This window comes from Pleurodeles waltl, chromosome 6 (assembly GCF_031143425.1).
Source record: "Pleurodeles waltl isolate 20211129_DDA chromosome 6, aPleWal1.hap1.20221129, whole genome shotgun sequence".
NCBI classification, from domain to species: domain Eukaryota; kingdom Metazoa; phylum Chordata; class Amphibia; order Caudata; family Salamandridae; genus Pleurodeles; species Pleurodeles waltl.
In genome coordinates, this window is record NC_090445.1 from 1,019,028,438 (window position 1) to 1,019,050,757 (window position 22,320).

Here is a 22,320-nt window from a genome sequence, read left to right on the forward strand (position 1 = left end):
TACTGAAAAGACCGGCATGGCTTCAGCTTGTCTAATTACAGGCACCTGATTAGTCTCTTTAAATACTAGTCCGCCCCAGTGGGCCTCTCAAGTGAGCAGTGCATGCTGGTTGTGGTGGTCCTGCAATTTTTTCATTTTGCCCCAATGGGTTGCTGGAGCTAAACGAAATAATGACCCAAAGTGCAAAACCTTTGTAGGCGAATCCAAAGTAAAATTGTCAGATTTGCTGTGAATAACCCAACCTGATTGCTCTTATGTGACAATCCATTTTTAGTCACACAGACCTGCTTCGATGTGCAGTTTTGCTGCCTTGCCTGCTGGACAGGCCGGTTAATTATCAAAAACGAAGTTGTCCTCATGTGAAAGCGCACTCCCAACAGGTTATATAAACGGGAAGAAACTACTTATGGTTTAATAATGTATAGATATTCTGTAGGTCTGCTTAAAAATGTATATATGACGTATGGTTAATATATATATATATATATATATATATATATATATATATATATATAATTTGTGTGTGTATAAACACAATATTTTATGCATAACTTTTATAGGTCACTGCATAGTTTTCATATAAGTTATTTGATTTAGATGCTTAATGGGTCTCAGTTTTATTTATCTATGACAATATGTAATTATTATTATAATTGTATCTACAAGTGCTTCACCATTGAAATATTGAGGAAAATATAAAACAAATATATATAAAAATACACAAATAAATTAGCTTTATGTACAGCAACACTTGAAAGTCTGAGTTTCTATCTATCCATGCATATATGAAACTTTTTGCAGTACACCTTCATTTCTCTTTATTATTTTCCTTATACATGTATACCCTTTCTATGTAGTTATATGTCTATATATTTATTACTTTACTCCTACTGTAGAAAAAAAAAAAATCAACTCTCTCTAATGCAATTTTCTATGTCTCATCTTATTCCCCTCTCAATATATTCTCTGCCTCCACCCTCTGACTCATCCCAACCCCATTCTACTACTGTGATATCCTATCTTGACTTTTCCCTCCTCCTCTATCTCTCCCTGATTCACCCGAAACCTCATTTTACTACTATGTTCTCCCAAATAACCCTTTCTAGACTCTTCCCTCCTCCATCCTTCCTTGACCCACCCAAACCTCATTTGACTGCTAGGATCTCCCAAATAACACTTTCTAGACTCTTCCCTCCTCTGTCCTACCTTTATCCCATTCAGTCAGTCTAACAGACTCACATGTCCACCACTCAAACAACTTGTATTTCCCAATACAAATCTACCTCAAATCCTTTAGGTTCCAGAATAGCGTGCTACTCACCAAAAAGACCTTTAACACCTCATTGGTGGTAGGGAGCACTATATAAATACAATTACAGTATAGTTATAGACGGAATGCAGGTGAATCCATATATATTATGTTTTTACATCGAAGCAGAAGTCAAAACACCCTGCCAATACAACAAAGAACACTTTCATCTAAGTAAAGCCAGACCTATTGGCTTTGCCAGCGCTTGGTAGATTCTTTCCAGGTTGTTGTGTTTCTATCCTACTATTGACCCTATTAATGAGTAAATTGGTGCCATGTAAATGTTCTTTAGTGCAGCATGCTGTTGATCTATTGAAGATATTTTTTTACATGTGCTCCAGTGTCAGGCATGAAACTGCTGAGCTCCAGTGTACTGTGGAAGGAGATGCTGTTTAACTTGCAGTAAGGGCATATTGTAAAATTCAGACGGTAGATCACTGAACCAGCAGCTTTTCTGCATATACCATTAGGAAAATGAGGACGTCAAAGTAGGGCCAACTCCTATCCCAATTTTTCGGTGGCACACCCTGTCAGAAACAAAAGAGCAGCATGCCTCTGAAAATGTTTCCAGCTTCCATATATTATTGATTTAAGGGGGCTCATAAAAGTCTCATGCCCCTCATTTTTCTTGCACTTCCTTTGCTATTCATTTCCTGTTGCATTGCAGTTGCTCATGCTCTATGTGTTTTATGTGCAAGTTAAGCTCACAGTGTTGCTGCCCACCCTGTCTGTACCTGTTCATTGTGACCAAGGAGGCGTGAACTCCTGACTGAGGTTCCTGTTCATTGTCTATGAATTGAGCTTTCATTGCCATTGCTGATGCCTATGCTGTAAACTCATTTGAGCACGCTGCATTTTTGTTCTGTTGACTTACTTTAGTTTCAGACAGTACTCTTCAGCTTCTAAGATTGTATGCCAAGTCATTAAGCATTTTAGGTTACCTCACTTTTGTTTCAATCATATGGACCCTACTGCATAAACACATTTTGAATATCACCTCTCTAAAAATATATAGACTGATCAATAAACAAGCAAAACTGTTACAGGTGTATTTTCCCTGCATCTTATAATATAACTACAAACCTACCAACGGTAGGCAAAACTATAAATAGGCAAATATCCTAATTATAATCATATAGTCTGTTAATTAATTAGCTTTTTATCTGCTTTATGTTTCTTGTGTAGATATATAGAAAACCAGTATGATGATGACTAAATCTATACATTTTGTGCGCGTTTTTTTTGTTTGTGTTTTTATCTAGCTTCCTTCCTCTGGCTGTCGTATCTGCTTATACCAGGATGGAACTGAGCTGACTGAAAGTTACTTTGCAAGGATCCCCGATAATACAGAGGTGGTCCTTCTCACCGCAGGGCAGACTTGGCAGGGCTGTAAGTAGGAAAGATGTGTTACATGTTGGCAAAAAATTTGAAATAAAGTATTGATATTCTTCTCTAAGATAACAGGAACATATTTTGTACAACCTTTATTGGTGACTCTACACAGGTTCCGAATATATGTATTTGTGACAAAGATTTGCAATAAATATGAACACTGCTTTTTGTTATGGAAAATGTAAGTGGTATTAGATACTGAACGCATGATGAATTGTTTTGTTAGAGGAAGGGCAGCATCAATCACAAGGACAGCATCATTCACGTGTGTTAACTAAATTCCATGTGTTAACTAAACTCCATTACTCTTCCCTTCACCTGATGGTGATGTGAAGAGCCACTCTATATTAGTAACATCCATTTACACTAAACATAACATTCCTACACAAGGAATTGCACCTATTGTAGTGTGAACGTATGCCAGTGGTACAGCCCTTAAGTCAAGTTCACTAATACTAGTTTGCAGTGAACACCCAAGCTTATTATGTTCTTTACCTGCTATCCTTCCATATGAATCATTCGGAATGACTGAGACCAATGCAGTCTAAATCTGAAAGAGTTTGCCTTTATGTACTAGTGTTCAATGAGCAGCAGACACCCTCCAAGTAAATTGTTTAGGAAGTATTGAGGGGCAGTGGGAAGCCAGTTATACAACATAACTTCATACAGTAGTTACAAAGAAATACATTCATGTAGTTAAAATGCAGTCACAAAGAATACAAATAATGTAAGAAGTCTTCTTGACTAACTTTTTTTCTTCCGTTGAAAGATTATTAAGTATCACAAGATTTACATTTCTTATTGGCTGTCACCTACGTGCTTTTGTAGTTGGAGTGTGTGGTTGCTGCAAATTTGTATCCGACAAAAATGAAACAATCAATCTAAAACTTTTAAAATCTATGAATTTATCAGTTGTAATATATGGTTTTATTCTTGCTTATCTTCATTTGCAATAAGTTTTATGTAGAGTCCATTAAACAGGCTCTGAAAGAATGACGGAAGAACACGAGAGCCAAAAAAACAATTATTCTTAGAAACTATTAGCAGCACATTTCTAACTAAGTGAGAAAGAAACCTAGTGGATCAAATCTCAGAACAGTGGATTCTGTTTTAGGCACCCATAAAGAACAGTACATTATGCTTTGAAGTCTTAGCTATCATATCTGTGACTTAGAATGGCCTTCCCACAAATATCTGTTCTCTTATTCTGCTTCTTCTACATTAAAACTAGTTCTTAAACATTCCATACATTTGTCTGCAATTTACTAAGGGTAAACCTACTGCTTAATGTAAGACAGTGGGACAACCAGCACTCATTTTTGGGGTCCAGGACCTATTTTTCATCATCAAACATTTACTGAGAGCAAGAGCAGGAAAGGAGTAATAGAAAGAACAAATGTGACAAAGGGAGAAAGCAGTTACCTCGAAGAGTATGATAAAGAAGCAGGAAGTTCCTGGTAGTGGTTTATAGAGGCATGAGATGGGTACGCAGCCTTAGTATTCAGCAGGCTGACATTTAATAGCGCAGGCCTCAGGCTTCTGAACAGTACATCGGGCACTGGCATTCATTCTTTTACAAATTAAGCACTGAGTACACCACACCGATATTACATAATCATGTGAGAAGTCTAGAGATGTCAGGATCCCTGTTTTTACCTATGTGTTGTGCAACAAATCATTTTTCAATGTTGTTCCAGCAACACTATTTGGTATAAGTTTCACTACCTTTACTACAAGTTGCCCAGGTTGCTCCTCGACCATCCCCCTTCTTTCCTTTTGAATATTGGTTTAAATTTAACTTAATTTCCTGAAGGTCTGAGGCTACTTAAGCTACTGATTTGCACTTTACATATACAGCAAAGTTCAGTTCCTGTTATTTTTGTGTGTTCTGTACATTTTAACAAATTATTTTAGAAACATTATCCACATTGTAAATTTATCCCAGGCAGTTTGACTAGTGGTGTTTTATCAAGTCTACTAGTGACATTGACTGCTCGCTAGAACGTACATAACACATGACTAAATGCCATGCTTTTCTATTCTAAATAATTTTATTGCCATAATTGTTACCCTTTATTTGTTTTATCAGTAACTATTCCCCTCTCAGTTAGATTTTCCTAAATAAGGCAGGCTATGATCATATGCTCTCTTTTTATGATGTAAAACATTCTAAAACATGCCTTTCCAATTAAAAAAACATGTACACTTGTAATTTTGAATAGTGATTTCTAATCCACTCCACAAGTGGATCAATTTGCTAGGTATACTTTCCCTCTTCCCTGACTAAATCCCAGTCTTACCTTCTCCCATTTTCAAAATATTTTCCTTTTCAGTACCGCTAATTATTTTTGTTTGTCACCTTTTTTTTTATTAGCTTTTTTTATTGCCACCAGCTCTGTAATTATAGATGATCAAATCTGCAGAGGCCTCACCTATTTCTTTTGTAGGGATATTAAACAACAATCGTTTATCAACACCATTATGGTGGGAATTCCAACATAATAAATGACACCCGGTGCCATCCTTAAACCTTAGGTATAGAAATTATTTTCAAAGTGATGCAGGCTTTCTATTAACATAAACAACAAGCTGTCAAGATGCGCAGGAGGCACTAACCCCTGCATGCCGAGCCTGTGTGGAAACCCATTACACTTAATCTCCTGAATACGTATTTTCTGGCGCAAATTAGGATGGCAAAGTGATTAGAGTGTAGGTTGACTTGAACTGGGGTTTGCATCTAAGATGGTGTCACTTGTGGTAAACACTTGTGTAAAGACGAGAGGGAGCAGATGTCCCTTGAAGCTACCATACTCTTTTGGGACTTGCAAATGGTGGTCACCGTTGTAACTGATTAAAGTAGAAGCTTCATGCAATCCATATCGTCCTCGCTAGGTAATTGTGATACCATCTTGTTGCAGATAGGACTTGTTGTTTAGAACTTTGGAATCCTTGCAAGTTATTATTCTTGGAAGTCAATGAAGCACAATACTAAAGAGAAAGTAAACTAACGAAGCATGTATGTTGAAGGAACTAGAGGTCTGTACTTGAATGTTATTTATTGATTGTGAATTCGTTTGCATTTGCTGTTTTTTCTGCAAGGAGTCATCGAATAAGATTACGAGATCTATTTTTCACTTGCGTTATTTCTACAAAGGAAGCTGTAAAACCCTATCCTACACAGCCTTAAATCAGCATATGTTTGTTGGAGGTTTGGGAGAACTATGTGATATTAATGAATATTTTTCATATACTATATAGAATGCTATATAGAATGTTAGCAAATAACGTCAAAGGTGGGTGTCTTTAGCAAACAATGTATAAGAACTCATACGGTAGTTCACACTTATTATATCACTTGTAATTGTGTTTCAGCTCTGGAAAACTGTCAGGTTTTATTCCATCTTAAAGTTGGAAATACAGAGACTGTTGGCATATATGTGCTATACATAATATCAGATGTTAGATGCCAAGGCCAATACCGTGGCTAGAAGTATTTTCTTGTCTTTGTATGTCAGCGATTCTGCAGTGCCTATTAAGCCCAACTGTCCATTTAGGTTATATGACTATGTCAATCGTCTCAGTTTTTCTTTCTCATCTGATTCCCCTTTCCTCAGTTCTACTTATAACAAACATGTAGTCAGTGTATGGTTGACAGTGGGTTTGGAGAAGTGTGGAAGCACACATTGCTCCCATCGGATCTGGATTGCAAGATTGCTTGGTCTTGGCACAAGCAGCCCTATGACCATTACAAAAGCAAATTTATTTTTCAGCCTCTGCTAGCCTCCCAGTCCCGTTAATCAATTACCTTGGAAACCTTTCTGATATAATGATCACAACCTAGAATTCACTTTGCCTGATTATGGGCTTAATGTAACAGATAGACACACTACTTTAACTAACTGTCTGCATTATTACTTGTTACTCGGCAAGGCAATTCTCGGTATTCTTGCATTCCACAACTTGCCAAACATTTATCCAAGACACTTTAAACATAGTTTTAATCCTTAAATTGTATTATTTGTACTGGTCTCTTTTTTCCTTTTCCTGAGCTTGATACTAGAAAACAAGCCAAAAGATCTGTGCTTACTCATAGAGCGGGATAGCATTTCTCTTTGAGCTATGCTTTTTTCTGACCTTCTAATTATTTTAACGTCCTGAACACTCTAAATCTTTAAATGTAATTGTCATTTTTGAATCCTCTTGAATGTACTTCCCACTCTTGTCTTGAGATCTCCACTGACTTGTAGGCCTGAAAGTTTTATTTAACCCCCTGATGCCAACACATATTCCAAGGAGCGCTTGATCGTCTATAAAAGTAACTCTCTACTTGACTTTCTAATTGTGGTCTCCACCTACTACACATGGTCATTTAATTGTTAAATTAATCACATTTATTTGAAACATTCACTCTGCCCTCAAATAATCACAAAGAATCTCTTTACAGATATTCTTGAAGGGAGTCTGTGTACTGTGCTATTTAGTGTGCAGAACATATCACTGTATTCCTTTTCATTCATATTTTAATAGCAGGGATGTTTTGTGTGTACTTGAGTTTGAATACCCTTCTGAAGTGTATTTGGTTCTAATGAAGGAATAATTGGTTATTGGACAGATTGTGAGTTTTTTTTGTCTTGTACATTTTATTATTATTGGATTTTGTTGTTTCAAAGTTGTGTTATTTATCTGATAGAAGCCACCACTAAGCTTACTTTCATAGTATATGTATGGTTTACCCCCTTTCGAGTAAAGCAAAACCATTCAAAATGTTTCCATGTATCACCAGTGGCTTGTGAGTAGCTGTATTTTATGTACAATTCTAGCTGTCTGTTTATATTTAAATACATCCCTGACAATGTACATTTTGTTCCGTTAATAATGAAATCAACATTAACGTTGTTTAAATTCTATAAAGCATACAGGATGTTTTTTTAAATGAGCTTTTAGTTAACATTTAGTTATTCTTGCTTTGCTTCAGAGCCTTATTAAAACAATCACTCTGTTAAGCACATATTATTGTCAATTAGAATTGTGAACTTTGTGATACTTCTGAACACTTTATCAGCGGTCGAATTGTTTTCAATTTAAAATGTGAGCCCTGTGAGACAATGTCATTTTCAGGGCTCGAAAAATCCACTCGACCACTTGCATTGGCGAGTCTTATTTGATCAGGTCGAGCTACTTTTAATACTTACTAGTCCTTTCTGGTGAATTGACACTGAACAGGTGTTCTGTTCAGTTTTAAAATGGAGGTGCAATAAAAGATGCCGTTAGATCTTGTTCTTATGTCACATTTGCTCTGTGTTCACAGTTCAAAAGTCATTTTTTCTTACAATTAATTTTCCTTCTGACTGCAGAGTTCCAGTACTTTGTAAGGTGAACTGTGTGACCTGCTGTTTAGAATGTAAAATAAAAGGATAAAGAGTGTCAGGTTTTTCCAAACACACAACATTTAAATGACTAAGTCAGCTATGCAAACATTTCAAAATATATTTAACTAGTTGTGAAAGCCCTTTTTTATATTTCAGTGTGATGAAAAAATATTTTGATACAATGAAAACAAATCGGAATACTTAACATGTTGATGTGCCAAAGATATGTTTTCTGAAACCCAATTTTCACAGATTGTTAATACACTATATAGTTTTGTCAGTAAAGGTGCAAGTTAGTGGTGAGGTTTTTGGACATTTCTTGGAAAGTTACTGTGTGTAGATGACAATATGTTACAATATCACGGATGAGTAATATATTTATTAAAATTGAGTGTTTAAACAAACTGAGAAACACTCCTGCCCTGATGCCAGTGTTGTTAGTAAACAAAAAATTCCTGGTTATGTGGGCTAGATCTCATGGGTATGTGGGATAGATCCTTGTGATGCATGTAGAAAACGTCAGTCTACTTAATCAAACAAAAAGGTTTTTTTTGTACTGCGGAAATGCTGAGCTAACATATTTGAAGGTGCAATCGGATTTGAAATTAAGAAAAAGGTGACTCTAAACTATTTGCCTAGGATAATCCAATTTGAGACCCATTTACAGGTTGAGTACATTACAGTTATGTTGAGTAGAATATTTAAGTTACTCGACCTGCAGGTCTAGTAATATTTGTATGATTTTCCGAGCCCTGCATTTTCATTCAGTGGAAGATTGAAACAGTCACAAAGTAGCTCACAACGTTAACTAAATGTTCCTGTACACGCACCGTATGAAATTATAACTGTTTAATTTACTTCCCAGTGTCCCTCAATATTTGGTAAAAACATTGTGGTAATTTCACACTGTATTGTATATCTTAATTTGCAGACTCTTGCCATTAGATTTCACATTAGTAATTGGCTCCTCTATTGCCTTGTTTATGATCTCATTTCTCTTTTTGAGACATGTATTCAACAAAGGACTGGTCCTCAACCCAAATTTAAAAGCTAAGTCAAGCACTTCAGGCATTACAAATGTGTGCCTACATATTACCACATTTTGTATGTCTCCATCAATGGCAGGCTGTAGAGAACCACTCACCTGTACTTGGGTAGTGGAAGAACCAACTTATTGTGGTGCCAGCAACACCTATGCTGTAAACCATATTTCAATACAGTGACAGGTGGAAGATAGAACTCCACTTCTCATGAGATAGATAATGATTGAAACGTCACAATTTGTGTCTAATGGACTGACAACAACAATTGCCACATGTGTTACATCAGTTGGCTTCAGCTAAGCATCTTTGCATGCATTATAGAATAGCCACTCAGTTGTAGATTGCTTATTCATTTATTATGTTGTAGATCAGCGAGTCCCAACCTTTTGACCCCCGAAACCTCAACAGAATCATTATTGGAAGCAGGGTACCCCCAAGCAGTTTGTACAATTTAAATTTCAAACATTAAAACAGTAATTCGCAAAAAATACACAAACAAGTACACACCAAACAAATACTCGAATTACCACAGATATAATGATGTTATATTGACAAAATATGCAAAAATCCAAATATTTTAATAGCAAGGTTGGCGCTGCATCTCGGCGACTAACTTTTCAATGTTCGGTTTTATTTAGGAAAGCTGAATCCTCAGGCCAGATGCTAAAATTCCCAAGCAACTTTTTTTTTTTTAGGTACATAAGATATGAGCAAACTTTTTCACATAAATATGTGGTGGGAAAAGGAAGTAAAATCATAAGGGCCCCTCTCCTCTCCATAACTTCTCTGTCATATGTAATTTATTTGTTTTATAGCACCTCTCATAACAGTGTAGGGTGTCTGAGCACTTTACAGGGACTACAAGGTGTAGGATTCACATGTCGTCCACACTGGTAGGCATTTTCTAAGAGTGCTTGCTCTGGAGAAGCAAAAACTCAGGGTTCAGAACATAACACAGTGGTTAGGGTTGACTTTAATAATAAGAATGTATTTCTACTCAAGCAAACCTTTTTAACGGCATAAGGAAAATTAAAGACTAGTAAAAAAAACATAACTTTCTAATTTGTGCCATGCAGTTTGCATGCAGCTCTTTAATGGCAGTTTATAGCTCCCTGTGCTAGAGTAAGATTGTAATTTATGAACCGCTCAGTAACAAAAGAATCTCTGTTACAAAAGCAGTAACCCACTGAGATATGCATATAAAATAATGTTCTTTACTTGAAACACATTCTTTGCAGCAGGCATATTAACCATCTGTGCTACCTTAGATGAGTCAAAACTGCCACTAGACAAAACTCCCATCTCTCTCGATCAGGTATATTAATCACTAGAGTTATCTTGACGCTTTGATGTTTGACAGAACATGGCTTTGCAGTGCTTTTAAAACTGCTGCTCAAAGGAAGTAAGATATGTACTTTGCTGTAAGAGGCCCCAGCAGGAGAAGAGACTTCCTCCCAGCCAAGGCCTGTGGACCCCCTGGGAATGTGTCACGGACCCGTGGGGGAGGGGGGTGCTGCGCACCCCAGGTTTGGAACCACTGTTGTAGACTAAACCAGTCACCTGAGGTCACAACCCCATGGAAGATTAGAACAGCAAACTGTAAAGTAAACCTAAGATTGGGTACAGGATAGCTGCAGTTTAATTTAAAGTGATGGTTGTATTTGTACAAAAAGTGTCTGGGTTTTGGCCTAGTCTTGCCCTGCTTACTGGCCGGGGTAAATATCATTTTAAAGCTGGACTTTTCCAGTCACTTTTACAGATAGTCATTTTTCTAATTTGCATGTTTAAGCAGAACTGCTCTTTCTGTTTTAATTGTAGATGTCAGTGATATAGAACAGCTTTTAAATAGCTTTTACAAACAGCAAGATGACATTGTGGAAGCTGCGCAGAAGCTACTATCGGATGAAGAACAGGGTCCAAAGAGGCAGAAAATTCTGGTGGATCTCATTCAAAACCTGAATGAAAACATTTTGGCAGAAACCCGAGAAGAGGACAAACAGTGGTTTGAAGGTATGTCATAGTCCCTTGTATCATATAATTTGCACACTTTCTATAGCACCATGTGTCAAATACACTGTAATAGCAAAATGTATACCCATAGCAAAGTGAATACCTCCTCACTACATGGGAAACTGAGCTTAGAAAATGGAAAAAATTTCATCCCCGAAAAATGTCATGAAGAATCCTTAGATACTTAAAGGATGCATTCAATATACTTTGAGCTAGGCCTATAATCCTACCAAAACCCCAAAAGTCCCAAGCGACTGTAGTTTCCTATTGACCCTGGCCTCCAATTAATTTACATAATAAAACACTTGCCAAGGTTAAGCCTACAAGAATATTGCCATATCGGTTGAGACTGGTAAACCCAGATCAGACAGGTTTAATCCTGAACAGGTACACCAGTGCACTTCCGATACAATTTTATATTGCCTGGTGTTTGAGAAGTCGTCATCTCTGGTGACGACTTCCCCCTCTGATAAAAAGTTTTCACTCCTTCTCATGGGTCTGTTTGAAGCAAGTATTTAAATATCTATGTTTTACACCTTAACTTATTAAGCTGATATAATTAATTTGTTCAGGCCCTGAATCAAAAGTAACTGTAAAGGCAATAGTATCTTCCCGGTTTTCCCTACTGAGAGGGACTGAACAGGGCTAGCCTTAATATTTTCTGCTGTTGAGCCCTAGATTTTATGGAAATAGCAAAAGAGGGTCCTTGCAATCAGAAATATGGGTTGAGACTATCCTGGCTTTTAGCAGCGAGGAACGAGACCCAATGACACCTATAAGATGTGTGAGGGTCTATCTTGAAACACTATGGCCCTCATTATAACATTGCCGGTATTGACCGCCTACCGCTGAGGCGACGGCCACCAAAACACCGTCGCCTCGGCTACCTACCATCCGCCATATTATGACCGTAGCCGGAATTCCGCCAGAAGGATGGTGGAATTCCGGCTGCGGTTATGGCAGCGACGGCGGTAAGGTGGCACTGCTGCCAGCAGCAGGCCACGCCAGTAGACCGCTGCAGGCCGTATCATGACACATGATACGGCCTGGCGGTGTTCTGCTGGTGGACAGCGCCTATCCCGTCTCCTGCTGGAGGACTCCCCTCACAAAAGGTAAGTCGGGTGCCCTGACAGGGGAGGGGCTGGGGTTGTTGTGTGTGGGGGTGTGGGCGGATGTTTGTGTGTGTGTCCATGCGGGTGTGTGGAATGCGGGTGTGCATTCATGGTTGTGAGTGTGTGTGTATGTTGTGTGGTCTGAATGCTTGGGTGCTTGTATGTATGTATGTAAGTGTGTGTGAATGGATGTATGCATGCATGGGTGAATGTGGGTATGAGTGTGTGTATGCATGTGTATGATAGTGTGTGTATGTCGTGGGGTAGTCTAGAGGGGGAGGGTGGGAGAGGACTCTTGGGAGGGGGGCAGGGGAGACCCCTATTGATGACAGAGAAGGGATTCCCTGTCACTGATAGTGCCTACCGCCATGGTTTTCATGGTGGTAAGGGAACCATGAAAACTATGGCGGTAGGCGGGGTCATAATCCCGCGGGTGGGACAGTGCCAGCCGCTTGGCTGGAGACTGAAGTCTCCAGCCCGGCGGCTGTTACCGTCCTGGCGGACAGAGTGGTACATTGGCGGTTTGTCTTGAGCCAAACTGCCAATGCCATATTTGGGGGAAGAGTACCGCCAGCCTGTTGCAGTAATCTTCTCCAAAATACCTCTGTTCGCCAGGGTCATAATGAGGGCCTATGTTGTCCAAATCTCATGGGTTGAGCTTCACTATCTACACTGTCTTTTCTACTGTAGTTACAGAAAGAACAACTAACCGTATAGGAGAACCCTGCTGTGAGACTATTGTTGAAAGCTGCATCCTATATTCCCACCTTTCATCCCCTCCGGAACTCTGATTACCATCTGGGACTTTCCGGGCAGTGTTTAAAGATTTCCACCATCTTTGACCATGCAGCGTTAGTGAAAGGTCCAGAAAAAAAAGAGTTGTTGAGAGTCTGAACCTGATAGCTTGTACAGGAACAATATTCAAAATCCAAGAATCAAGGAAGTCGGAAAAGGAGAGAGGTTGGTGAGAGCCTTAAACCTTAGTACAACAGGTAATATGTAGGCAACTTTGTGAAAGGTAAAATGTGGAGAAATGGGGTTAAATATCTTAAGCATATAACTTGTCCATATAGAAAATGGTTGAGCAGGTGGGGTAAGTGTTGGAAGTATGGGTGAATTGAGCACCTCGAATTATCTTCAATATGATGAATAAGGCATCAAAAGGACACAACTTTTTCGATTTTAGGTCTGTGAATTGGAGATTACTTCTTACAAATGAGTAGTTTAGTGTCTCTTGTGTGCACGTGACACAAAAATGCCTATCAAAACAACTTTGACAGCACTCAGTTTTTGCAGGTTTTGTAGAAATATATACTTTTAACCAAGAGCCAAATAAATGTTCCAAATGGGACAATTGAACTGATTGAAGTACAGTCTGATGTAATACAGTTTAAGGTATCAGTGTGGCATCAGTCTTGTGAAAATGTGAACACGTGAATTAATATTTAACATCAGTTTTAAAAGCACAGGTTAAAATTGTTTTTTATCGAACAGAACAACAACATCTTAACAGTCAAATGGGTTTAAAAGGGGAAGGGCGACCCTCGAACGAGAAGAATTGAGGGGTGCTAACTTGTCAGGGATTGCATGGAGTTGAACAAAATCAAGAGAATGTCTATTTGAAAGTATAAACAATATGACTCTTTTGTATTGTGCTCTATTAGGGCTATACAAAAGAGATAATTCGAATACAGGCCTTGAAAATTCTACTTGCCCACTCGCTATGGCAAGTGATATTTTATCATGTGGAGCTATTTTTAAGATCTACTGGTCCCTTCTGGCAAGTGAACTTGAGCTGGAAAGGAACAGGTGTTTTATTAATTCAGAAAATGAATGAGCAATAAAGATGCCTTTAAATCTTGACACGTCTGCTGTTTTTTCTGGGACAGAAGTCAAATGTCATTTTGTCTTTTGCTTATCTTATCCTGAAAATGGTGTTTATTTTTTTCCTCTTAATGCAGTTATACGATTTTGTAAAGTGACCTTTCTGGCAATCATTTTTAAACAAAAGGATGTAGGATGTCATTTTTTCTAAAACATTTAAAAAAGTTGTAAATAAATAGTACAAATATTTTAAAATATATCAGGAATTACATTTTTTTTAAATTCAGAAGTGTGATGCAAAGATTTAAATAGGAGCAAAACAAATCAGAACACTTTACTTGGTGATGTCCAAATGACAATATTTGCGGAAACTCGATTTCCACACATTGCTGTTTGTAAACTATATAGCTATATCAGTAAAACCGCATGTCACATGGAAGTTTTGTGCCTATTTGAATGTAAAATGTGCTGATTGGAAATGACAGTACGCAACCACTTCATGTTTAGTTACATATTTATTAAAAATGATAGTTTTGAACCATTATTAGAGAAACATTCTTGCCCGCTTTAATGACGATGGCAAATGATGACAATTCAGGGCCACTGGGATTATGCAGCAGGAGAGGTCTGAATTTTGCTGTAGGGGTTGAGTAGTAGTGTCATAATGCAGCACATTTTGCAATAATATTCCTTCCTTTGTTTGCCACGTTTAAGTCGAGCCTAGACAGCGCACATGCGCTGTCTGCAAGACTTTTTGGAATGAGTAAAGGACTTTGCTTCTTTCTTGGGCAGCCTGACACTTACCATAGGTTGAAGGCAGTGCTGCTTTTATTTTGCTACCTTCCAACTGGTTTGGCAGCTGATATGTCACTTCCTGTTCTTGGCTGAGGAGCACAGGCCAAGTACAGTTTAATTATGCCTGGATTGTTTTTCTAATGTTTGGATGAACCATTTTTTTTGTTTCCTGACTCGAAGGCGCTTTAAAGTTTTATACAGTGGGCCTGTCGATCCAGTTACCTCTGTGAAACAAAAACAACAACAAAAAACAACAAAAAAACTGGAAAGCACCCTGAGCAAAACAAAACAAACAATGACAAGTACTATACCAGTTACTTGTCATTGTTTGTTTAGTTTTTCAGTCTCGCTCATGGCGCTTTCAAGTTTTATACAGTGGGACTGCCTGCTGTACACAACGTGTTCTCCTTTCTAGCCTCTCATCCCGTCACCTTTTTCTTTAGTGATCCCCCCCCACCTCCTCCACATGGCAAGAAAAGCCCAGTTAGGAATTTACAATGCTTACAGCTCTAGCTTGAGCAAACGTGAGACCCATTACATTGCAAATGCTTGTTAAAGTTGGTAACACACTCTGGGCATTGGGTGCCCCTCATTAGTACCAATTTAATACCCAAATATAGCAATAACCAACAGAAAGGTGACCAGTCCAGCTTTGCAAAGGGTCTTTTATTGCGCAGGAACACGTGTTATTGCACATTAAGTAACCTTTGAATCACTTAAACTAGAAACATTTTTTGGTAAAATCTGACGATTCTGCAGCAATTGCATGATTCCCGTGGACCTGACTAAGAGGTAAGCCAGGGGTCATGTATATTCTACATGTGGCTAGATTTGTATTATACATAGGGCAAACATTCAGGGGCTCATTATGAATTCGGCGAACACTGTTTTTTACCTTATGCCGAACATCCGATGGAGAGGTTGCTGCCACACAGGCTATCTTAACTCTGGCCCCATTAAGAGTTTTCCACTAGGTCAGCGGGCGAATACCTGAATATTCGCCCGCTGGCCTAGCGGGAAACAGCCTACAGTATTGTCTTTGACTCGTAATGGAGCCGACGGCAATGCTGTAGCAAGCCGGATGCACCAGTACCCTCTGTGTTCACTGCATTGTGACGGTGCTGGCCAGAGGAGGCTCGTGCCCTTCCCATGCCCCCCTGGGGCCCCATGCACCTGTTCTCCGCCAGCGTTTTCATGGTGGTGGTACTGCCGTGAAACCGCTGGCGGAGGATGGGTTGTAATCCCCAGGGCAGCGCTGCTTGCAGCGCTGCCCTGGTGGATTAGGACCGCCGCCACCTCCAGAAGCCGGGATCGGACCGCCGCATTGCCCACCAGACCCGTGATGAGGCCCTTAGTCTATTAAACAAGATTTTTTGTATAGCAGACATGCGGCACTGACATTTAAAGGTGCTACCGTATGTGATAATGAAGAAAATTGGGGTTCAGTGAATTGAAATGTTTGCCTAGGATTACATCATTTGAAACCAGTTTATGGGTCAGGAGCATTACAGTTAGATCAAGTAAATTATGTAAGTTGCTAGACCAGCAGGTCTGGTTACATTTTTATGATTTTTCGAGGCCTGAAATATGAAGTTGTTGGAACGCGACAGGAGTAGTTCTTTTCATGTAAAGTGAACATAGACTAGAGGTTTACAATGATGATGTGGTGTAGGTGATTTTCCATTCAGTAAAGTATTTTATGAACTTCTATATGATAGTCAGTTGATCAATGGAGAAAGTGCCCCAAGTTTAAGCCTTCTCTAGTCCTTGTGTTTGAATATGTTTGACTATTGAACATAGGACAGGGCTCTTGTTCTGTCCTATAGAAGGTGATCTCTTGAAGAGCACAAACCATTTTGTTGTCAGGGTGCTTGTTTTGTAGACCTGGTAAAAATCCATAAACTGACATTTTTATTATTATCCACTACAAATGACATACAATATCAATTATGTGACAAGGAAAACAGTGTAGATAAATTAAACATACACATTGGAACATACCCTCCAGTAGGTTCATGGTACTGTGTGGTGATATGTAGTTAAAAAGGGGCTAGATACATTACTTTATTACTTCTGATGATTGTTATTCTTGGTGCTAGGACTGTGGCAACCCGATTCATTCTCAAAAGGATTAACAGAAGAGATTATTTTTGTAACTCAAAAAGATAGAGGTAGCCAGTGCCATAGCTTAGGTGCCCAAATGGATAATACTCTCCTAAACAGCAAACCAAAACAGGTCTTGGAAATGCCCGAAGCAGCATCTCAATTATTAGACTTAGACAGCCTTAGGGTAGTCTTCCAGGAACTTTTTGCCTCCCTCCCTCAATTTTTCTGTTTTTGTTTGTGCTAGTTATAGGACTGCACACTTTACTACTGCTAACCAGTGCTAACGTTCTTGTGCTCTCTCCCCTAAACATGGTAGCATTGGCTCGTACCCAATGGGCATATTTAATCTACGTATATGTCCCTAGTAGAGTACACTATATGTGCCTAGGGCCTATAAATTAAATGCTACTAGTGGGCCTGCAGCACTGATTGTGCCACCCACATGAGTAGACCCTTAACTATGTGTCAGACCTACTATTGCAAGGGCTGTGTGTGTAGTTTTCCTGCCACCTCACTTGGCATCTAAAACCCCTTGCCAAGCCTTAAAGTCCCCTTCTAGCGCATATAAGTCGCCTCTAAGATAGGTCCTATGTGACCCACAAGGCAGGATGCAGTGTATTTAAAAGGCAAGACATGTACTTTTAAGTTTTAAATGTCCTGGTAGTGAAAAACTCCAAAAGTAGTTTTTCGCTATTGTGAGGCCTGCTCCTTTTATAGGCTAGCATTGGAAATTGCTTAATATATTTTTAAGCTGTAATTCCTGATCAGAAACGAGTAGTTACATCATGTTTCATATAATTGGAATGGTAATGATAAATCATCTTTGCTTGTAAAGTCAGATTTAACATAACTATTTTAGAAATACCTCTTTTTGAAAGTAGGCATTTCTCTGCTCTTACTGCTCCGTGTGCCTTACAACCAGTCTCCAGTACACGTCTGGACTGGGCTGGGTGACATTTACATTTGTGCATTCCATCCACACAGCCACCAACACAGGACACTCAACTACATCTGCATTAATCTGCATATTGATGGGTCTTCCTGGGCAGGAAGGGTTGCGGGGCTTACACTTCAAAGGGTAGTGGCCTGACCCCACACAAAGGATTGATAATAGCCTGGCAGACAGGACTGGGTTGAAAGGGAACTGGTTCACTTCAAAGCCACTCTTTGAAGTCTCCCCCAATCCAAAGGAACTTTTGGACATAAGTACTGGATATATGGCCCCCTAAAATCAGTCACTTCTGGACTTGGAAGTGAACCTCTGCCAGAACAACTGCGGAACTGCTCAAAAGACTCATCTGGACTGCCTTTCTGGAAGGACTGTTATTTTGCTTGTTGCCCTGCTGCCTGCTCATCTCTGATCCTTCTAGAAGGACTCTGCGTTTGCCCCAGAGTAATCTCCAAGGGCTTGCTGACTTGCTGCAAGTTCTCCTGGAGTCACAGGGACATCAAAGACTGCCTACAACTGCTGGACTCTGCTCTCTGCGAGACTCACCCTTGCTTGATATTTACCCTCCAAGCTAGGGCCTCAGAAGTTGATTCTGCAGCTGCTTTCTGCAAAAAGCGACACATCGCCTCCAGTGCTGGAGAAAAATAGAGGTATCACTCTGTGACAGCGAGGCAGCAGCTGCCCAGCGACACCGGATTCATAGCCTGTGCGGCCCAATGCTGAGGCATCACATTCTCTTCAGTTGAGCCTGACTATGACACTAGTGACCCAAATGTGTGGAAAATACTGCCACATCATGCCCTCATCGTCAGTGCTTTGCTTCATGAAAGGTACTGTTTCAGTGTGGGTTCTGTAGCCTGCCTATCCTCCATCACGGTCGACCTGGATTTTGGATATGCACCTCAAGAAAACCTTTGACTGCTAGTGAGATCTAAGCAGTGTTTTCACATTTAATCTTAAAAATTCATATCCCATCTTCCACTGAATGGATTTATCGTTTTGGTCTCATTTTACTCAAATAAATATTCTCTATTTTTCTAACCTAGCGAGGAGTCTCTTTGTGGTGTTTTCACTTTTTTATTGTGTAAGGTATTGCACAAATACTTTACACATTAACTTCTAAGTTAATCCTGCCTGCTCTGTGCCACGCTACCAGAGGGTGAGCATTGGATAATTCAGGTTGTGTTGTGACTTACCCTGACTACTATTGTGGTCCCTACTTGGACAGGGTGCATACCTCTGCCAACTAGAGACACAGTTTCTACCATCACTGATACTTAATACCTTGGTCACCAGAGAAGTGGAAACTCTGTTTGGGCCATGGAGCAGTTCAGACTTTCCTTCATTTTACTCACTGTGGGCCAAAGCAGATTTTTTCTCATCCAGTCTTGAATACCAGTGACAGTTTCATAATTTCGCCACTAAAGCACGTTAAGGAGAGAAGTCAAAAAGTAGAATTTTATGAGTGTCATTTGCTTGTGAGATAAACTCATGGACCTAACATCTAATAATCGCTTAGGGGGGGATTAAAGAAAATGTGTGATAGCAGGAGCCTTGAGGTACTCCAAGGTGACAGCAGGTGATTGAGACACAGAGGAAGATAGTCAGTGATTGCTTCGGACTAAATAAAATCAAGATAGGGCTGCCCCCACACCAAGGCCTACTTCTGCTAGATTATGGATCAAGAGTGCGTGATCCATTGTGTTGAAGCCAGCAGGAAGATCTAACAGAATGAGGCTATTGGGTTTCCCAAGCAATTTTATCAGGTGTAAAAAAATGCTTAAGAACTAAAACTAAAATATATTGTGAAAGGAAACATTGGTTAAGAATAACGAGACAAGCCTCTCCATGACTGTATTGTAGTTTGGTTGTAAGGCATGAAAGTGCTTTATTGAAGTATCCCCTCTTTAAGAATGTCTAAAACCCTACATCTTCATTGCCAGTACCAGCTGTGACATGACACAATTGAGTCGTTATTTAAAGAACTATTGCAGAGTTCCCGTAAATTGTGATATAAATGAGACACTAAAACTGTTAGTTCATTTTTTTAGGTCATTCAAAAGCTTAATTATTCAGACTGAATTTTTCATTCTATTTAATACACCGTCCTCAGACCGGATCCTCACTACTAGTTCGACCATTTAGACTTTGGAAGGACTTTAACCATCCTGGTGAGAATCCTTTATATGGGTTCTTTCTATAGTCTCCCATCATTATTTCTTTATATTACCAATAACTAACTGGGTCTTGTTTATTGTATGTAAAATTGCATATAAATAACTACATAAAGAAGTATTGTTCACCGTAAAACACATTTAACTGCATCTAAATATCCACATGAATGAATATGTTGCACTGCATTTTCACCACAACAAAAATCAACATGAATAAGTGAAGACAGCTCGAAATGTGAAAGATCTGCTACATGTAAATATCAATGAATTCTCCCTTTAAACATGCCTTGAAAAAACACTCTTTGGTAGAACAATCTCAATAGTATGTATGATTATTTTGATATTTGAGCTAAAAAGGATACCTTTGAAAGCCACAATAACCTTCATTTCACAAACGTGGTAGGGTTTTGAAATACACATTGGATGGGATCAACTCGCACTAATGAAGGGTCATGAGAGCGATGAGAGAGATCAAATTTTATTAATATGTTAGAGGCATAGAAGTCAGCATATGGTGACTAATTAACCTACATTTAAAGTCTAACAGAGAAAATAGCACGAGTTGTAAAATGTACACGTTTGAATTATTGTGGAAACTCTGGCTGCCATTCATATAAAGCACTAGGTTTTAACATGAGATCTTTTGAGTTCATATTAAATGAGGTACTACAATGAGTTAACGTTAAGAGTGTTTTATTAAAATGGATATTAGAATCGAGAATATCAAATGAATATGTATGAAACATACTTATATTGAATTAAATGGATTTTATTAATGTGAGTTACACGTGCAGAAAAATGCACGTTTAAAATTATTTTAACATTTTACAAATAATTCTTGCAATTCATTCATTAGCTTTGCATATTTGATTAGAATTTTAAGGTGCACAATAGGTTTATTAATGCATGAAGTGTATTAATATGTATTGAGGTTTTTTAGCTTGACTGGGCCTGAAAGATTCATTTTGCAGCAGTAATGAAAAATCAGGTGTTTATTCTGTTCCTTCTGACCTGAATTATTTTCCTAGACTGTTAATGTGATGTTGAATGTCCTGTTGTATTGAAGGCAAAGAACATGTTAACAATGTTGCATTATTTGTTCTAGCTGTCGAACAAGACTTATGATTCCCATGGAAATTGTATTTGTTTATTTACTGTACCGTGAGAAAAGAACCTGATGTTCCAAATTGTTAGAGAATGTAATATTTTGTCAGAACTGTGTGAAATCATTCAAATGACGATGCACTTTTGCTGAGAAAATCTGGAACAGTTGTAAATTTAATGGTGCCATCAACAGCCATTAGACACTGAATCTGACCCCTGAAGTGAGACCACCTTAAGGACCAATGAATGGATTGTGCATCTTTTTAATTACTGAGAGAGTTTGAAAATTTGGAGTTAGTCCACTCCTGCCTCAAAGCTGTCCAGAACGCTGCACAGTACATCTACTCTTATTTAAGTCTGCTATCACACTCTGTTTCTTTAACCCCTTCGTTGCCAGGCCTTTCCCCCTCATGTGCCAGGCCTTTTTTTGCCTATTTGGAATAGTTCTCGCTTAGGCCCTCATAACTTTTTGTCCACATAAGCTACCCACGCCAAATTTGCGTCCTTTTTTTCCAACATCCTAGGGATTCTAGAGGTACCCAGACTTTGTGGGTTTCCCTGAAGGAGGCCAAGAAATTAGCCAAAATACAGTGAAAATTTAGTTTTTAAAAAAAAAAAAAATGAAAAAGGGGCTGCAGAAGAAGGCTTCTGTTTTTTTCCCTGAATATTGCATCAACAAAGGGCTTGCGGTGCTAAAATCATCAGCTTCCCAGCTTTCATGAACAGGCAGACTTGAGTCAGAAAACCCGGTGTTTCAACCCAATTTTGGCATTTTACTGGGACATACCCCATTTTTACGATTTTTGTGTTTTCAGCATCCTTCCAGTCAGTGACAGAAATGGGTATGAAACCAATGCTGGATCCCAGAAACCTAAACATTTCTGAAAAGTAGATAAAATTCTGAATTCAGCAAGGGGTAATTTCTGTAGATCCTACAAGGGTTTCCTACAGAAAATAACAACTGATTTTTTTTTTATTGAAATTGAGGTAAAAAACAGCAATTTTTCTCTAAGTTTTACTCTGTAACTTTTTCCTGCAGTGTCAGATTTTTTAAAGCAATATACCGTTACGTCTGCTGGACTCTTCTGGTTGCGGGGATATATAGGGCTTGTAGGTTCATCAAGAACCCTAGG

At 38.8% G+C, this 22,320-nt stretch overlaps 1 protein-coding gene across 1 annotated transcript in view; it reads left to right on the forward strand.

The window, feature by feature from the left end:
- DFFB (DNA fragmentation factor subunit beta) overlaps positions 1-22,320 on the forward strand; it is a 115,776-nt gene that overhangs the window by 54,262 nt on the left and 39,194 nt on the right. The window contains exons 2-3 of the mRNA XM_069239965.1: positions 2,572-2,698; positions 10,932-11,123. Coding sequence (XP_069096066.1) covers positions 2,572-2,698; positions 10,932-11,123 — 319 coding nt within the window. The remainder of the gene's footprint in view (positions 1-2,571; positions 2,699-10,931; positions 11,124-22,320) is intronic.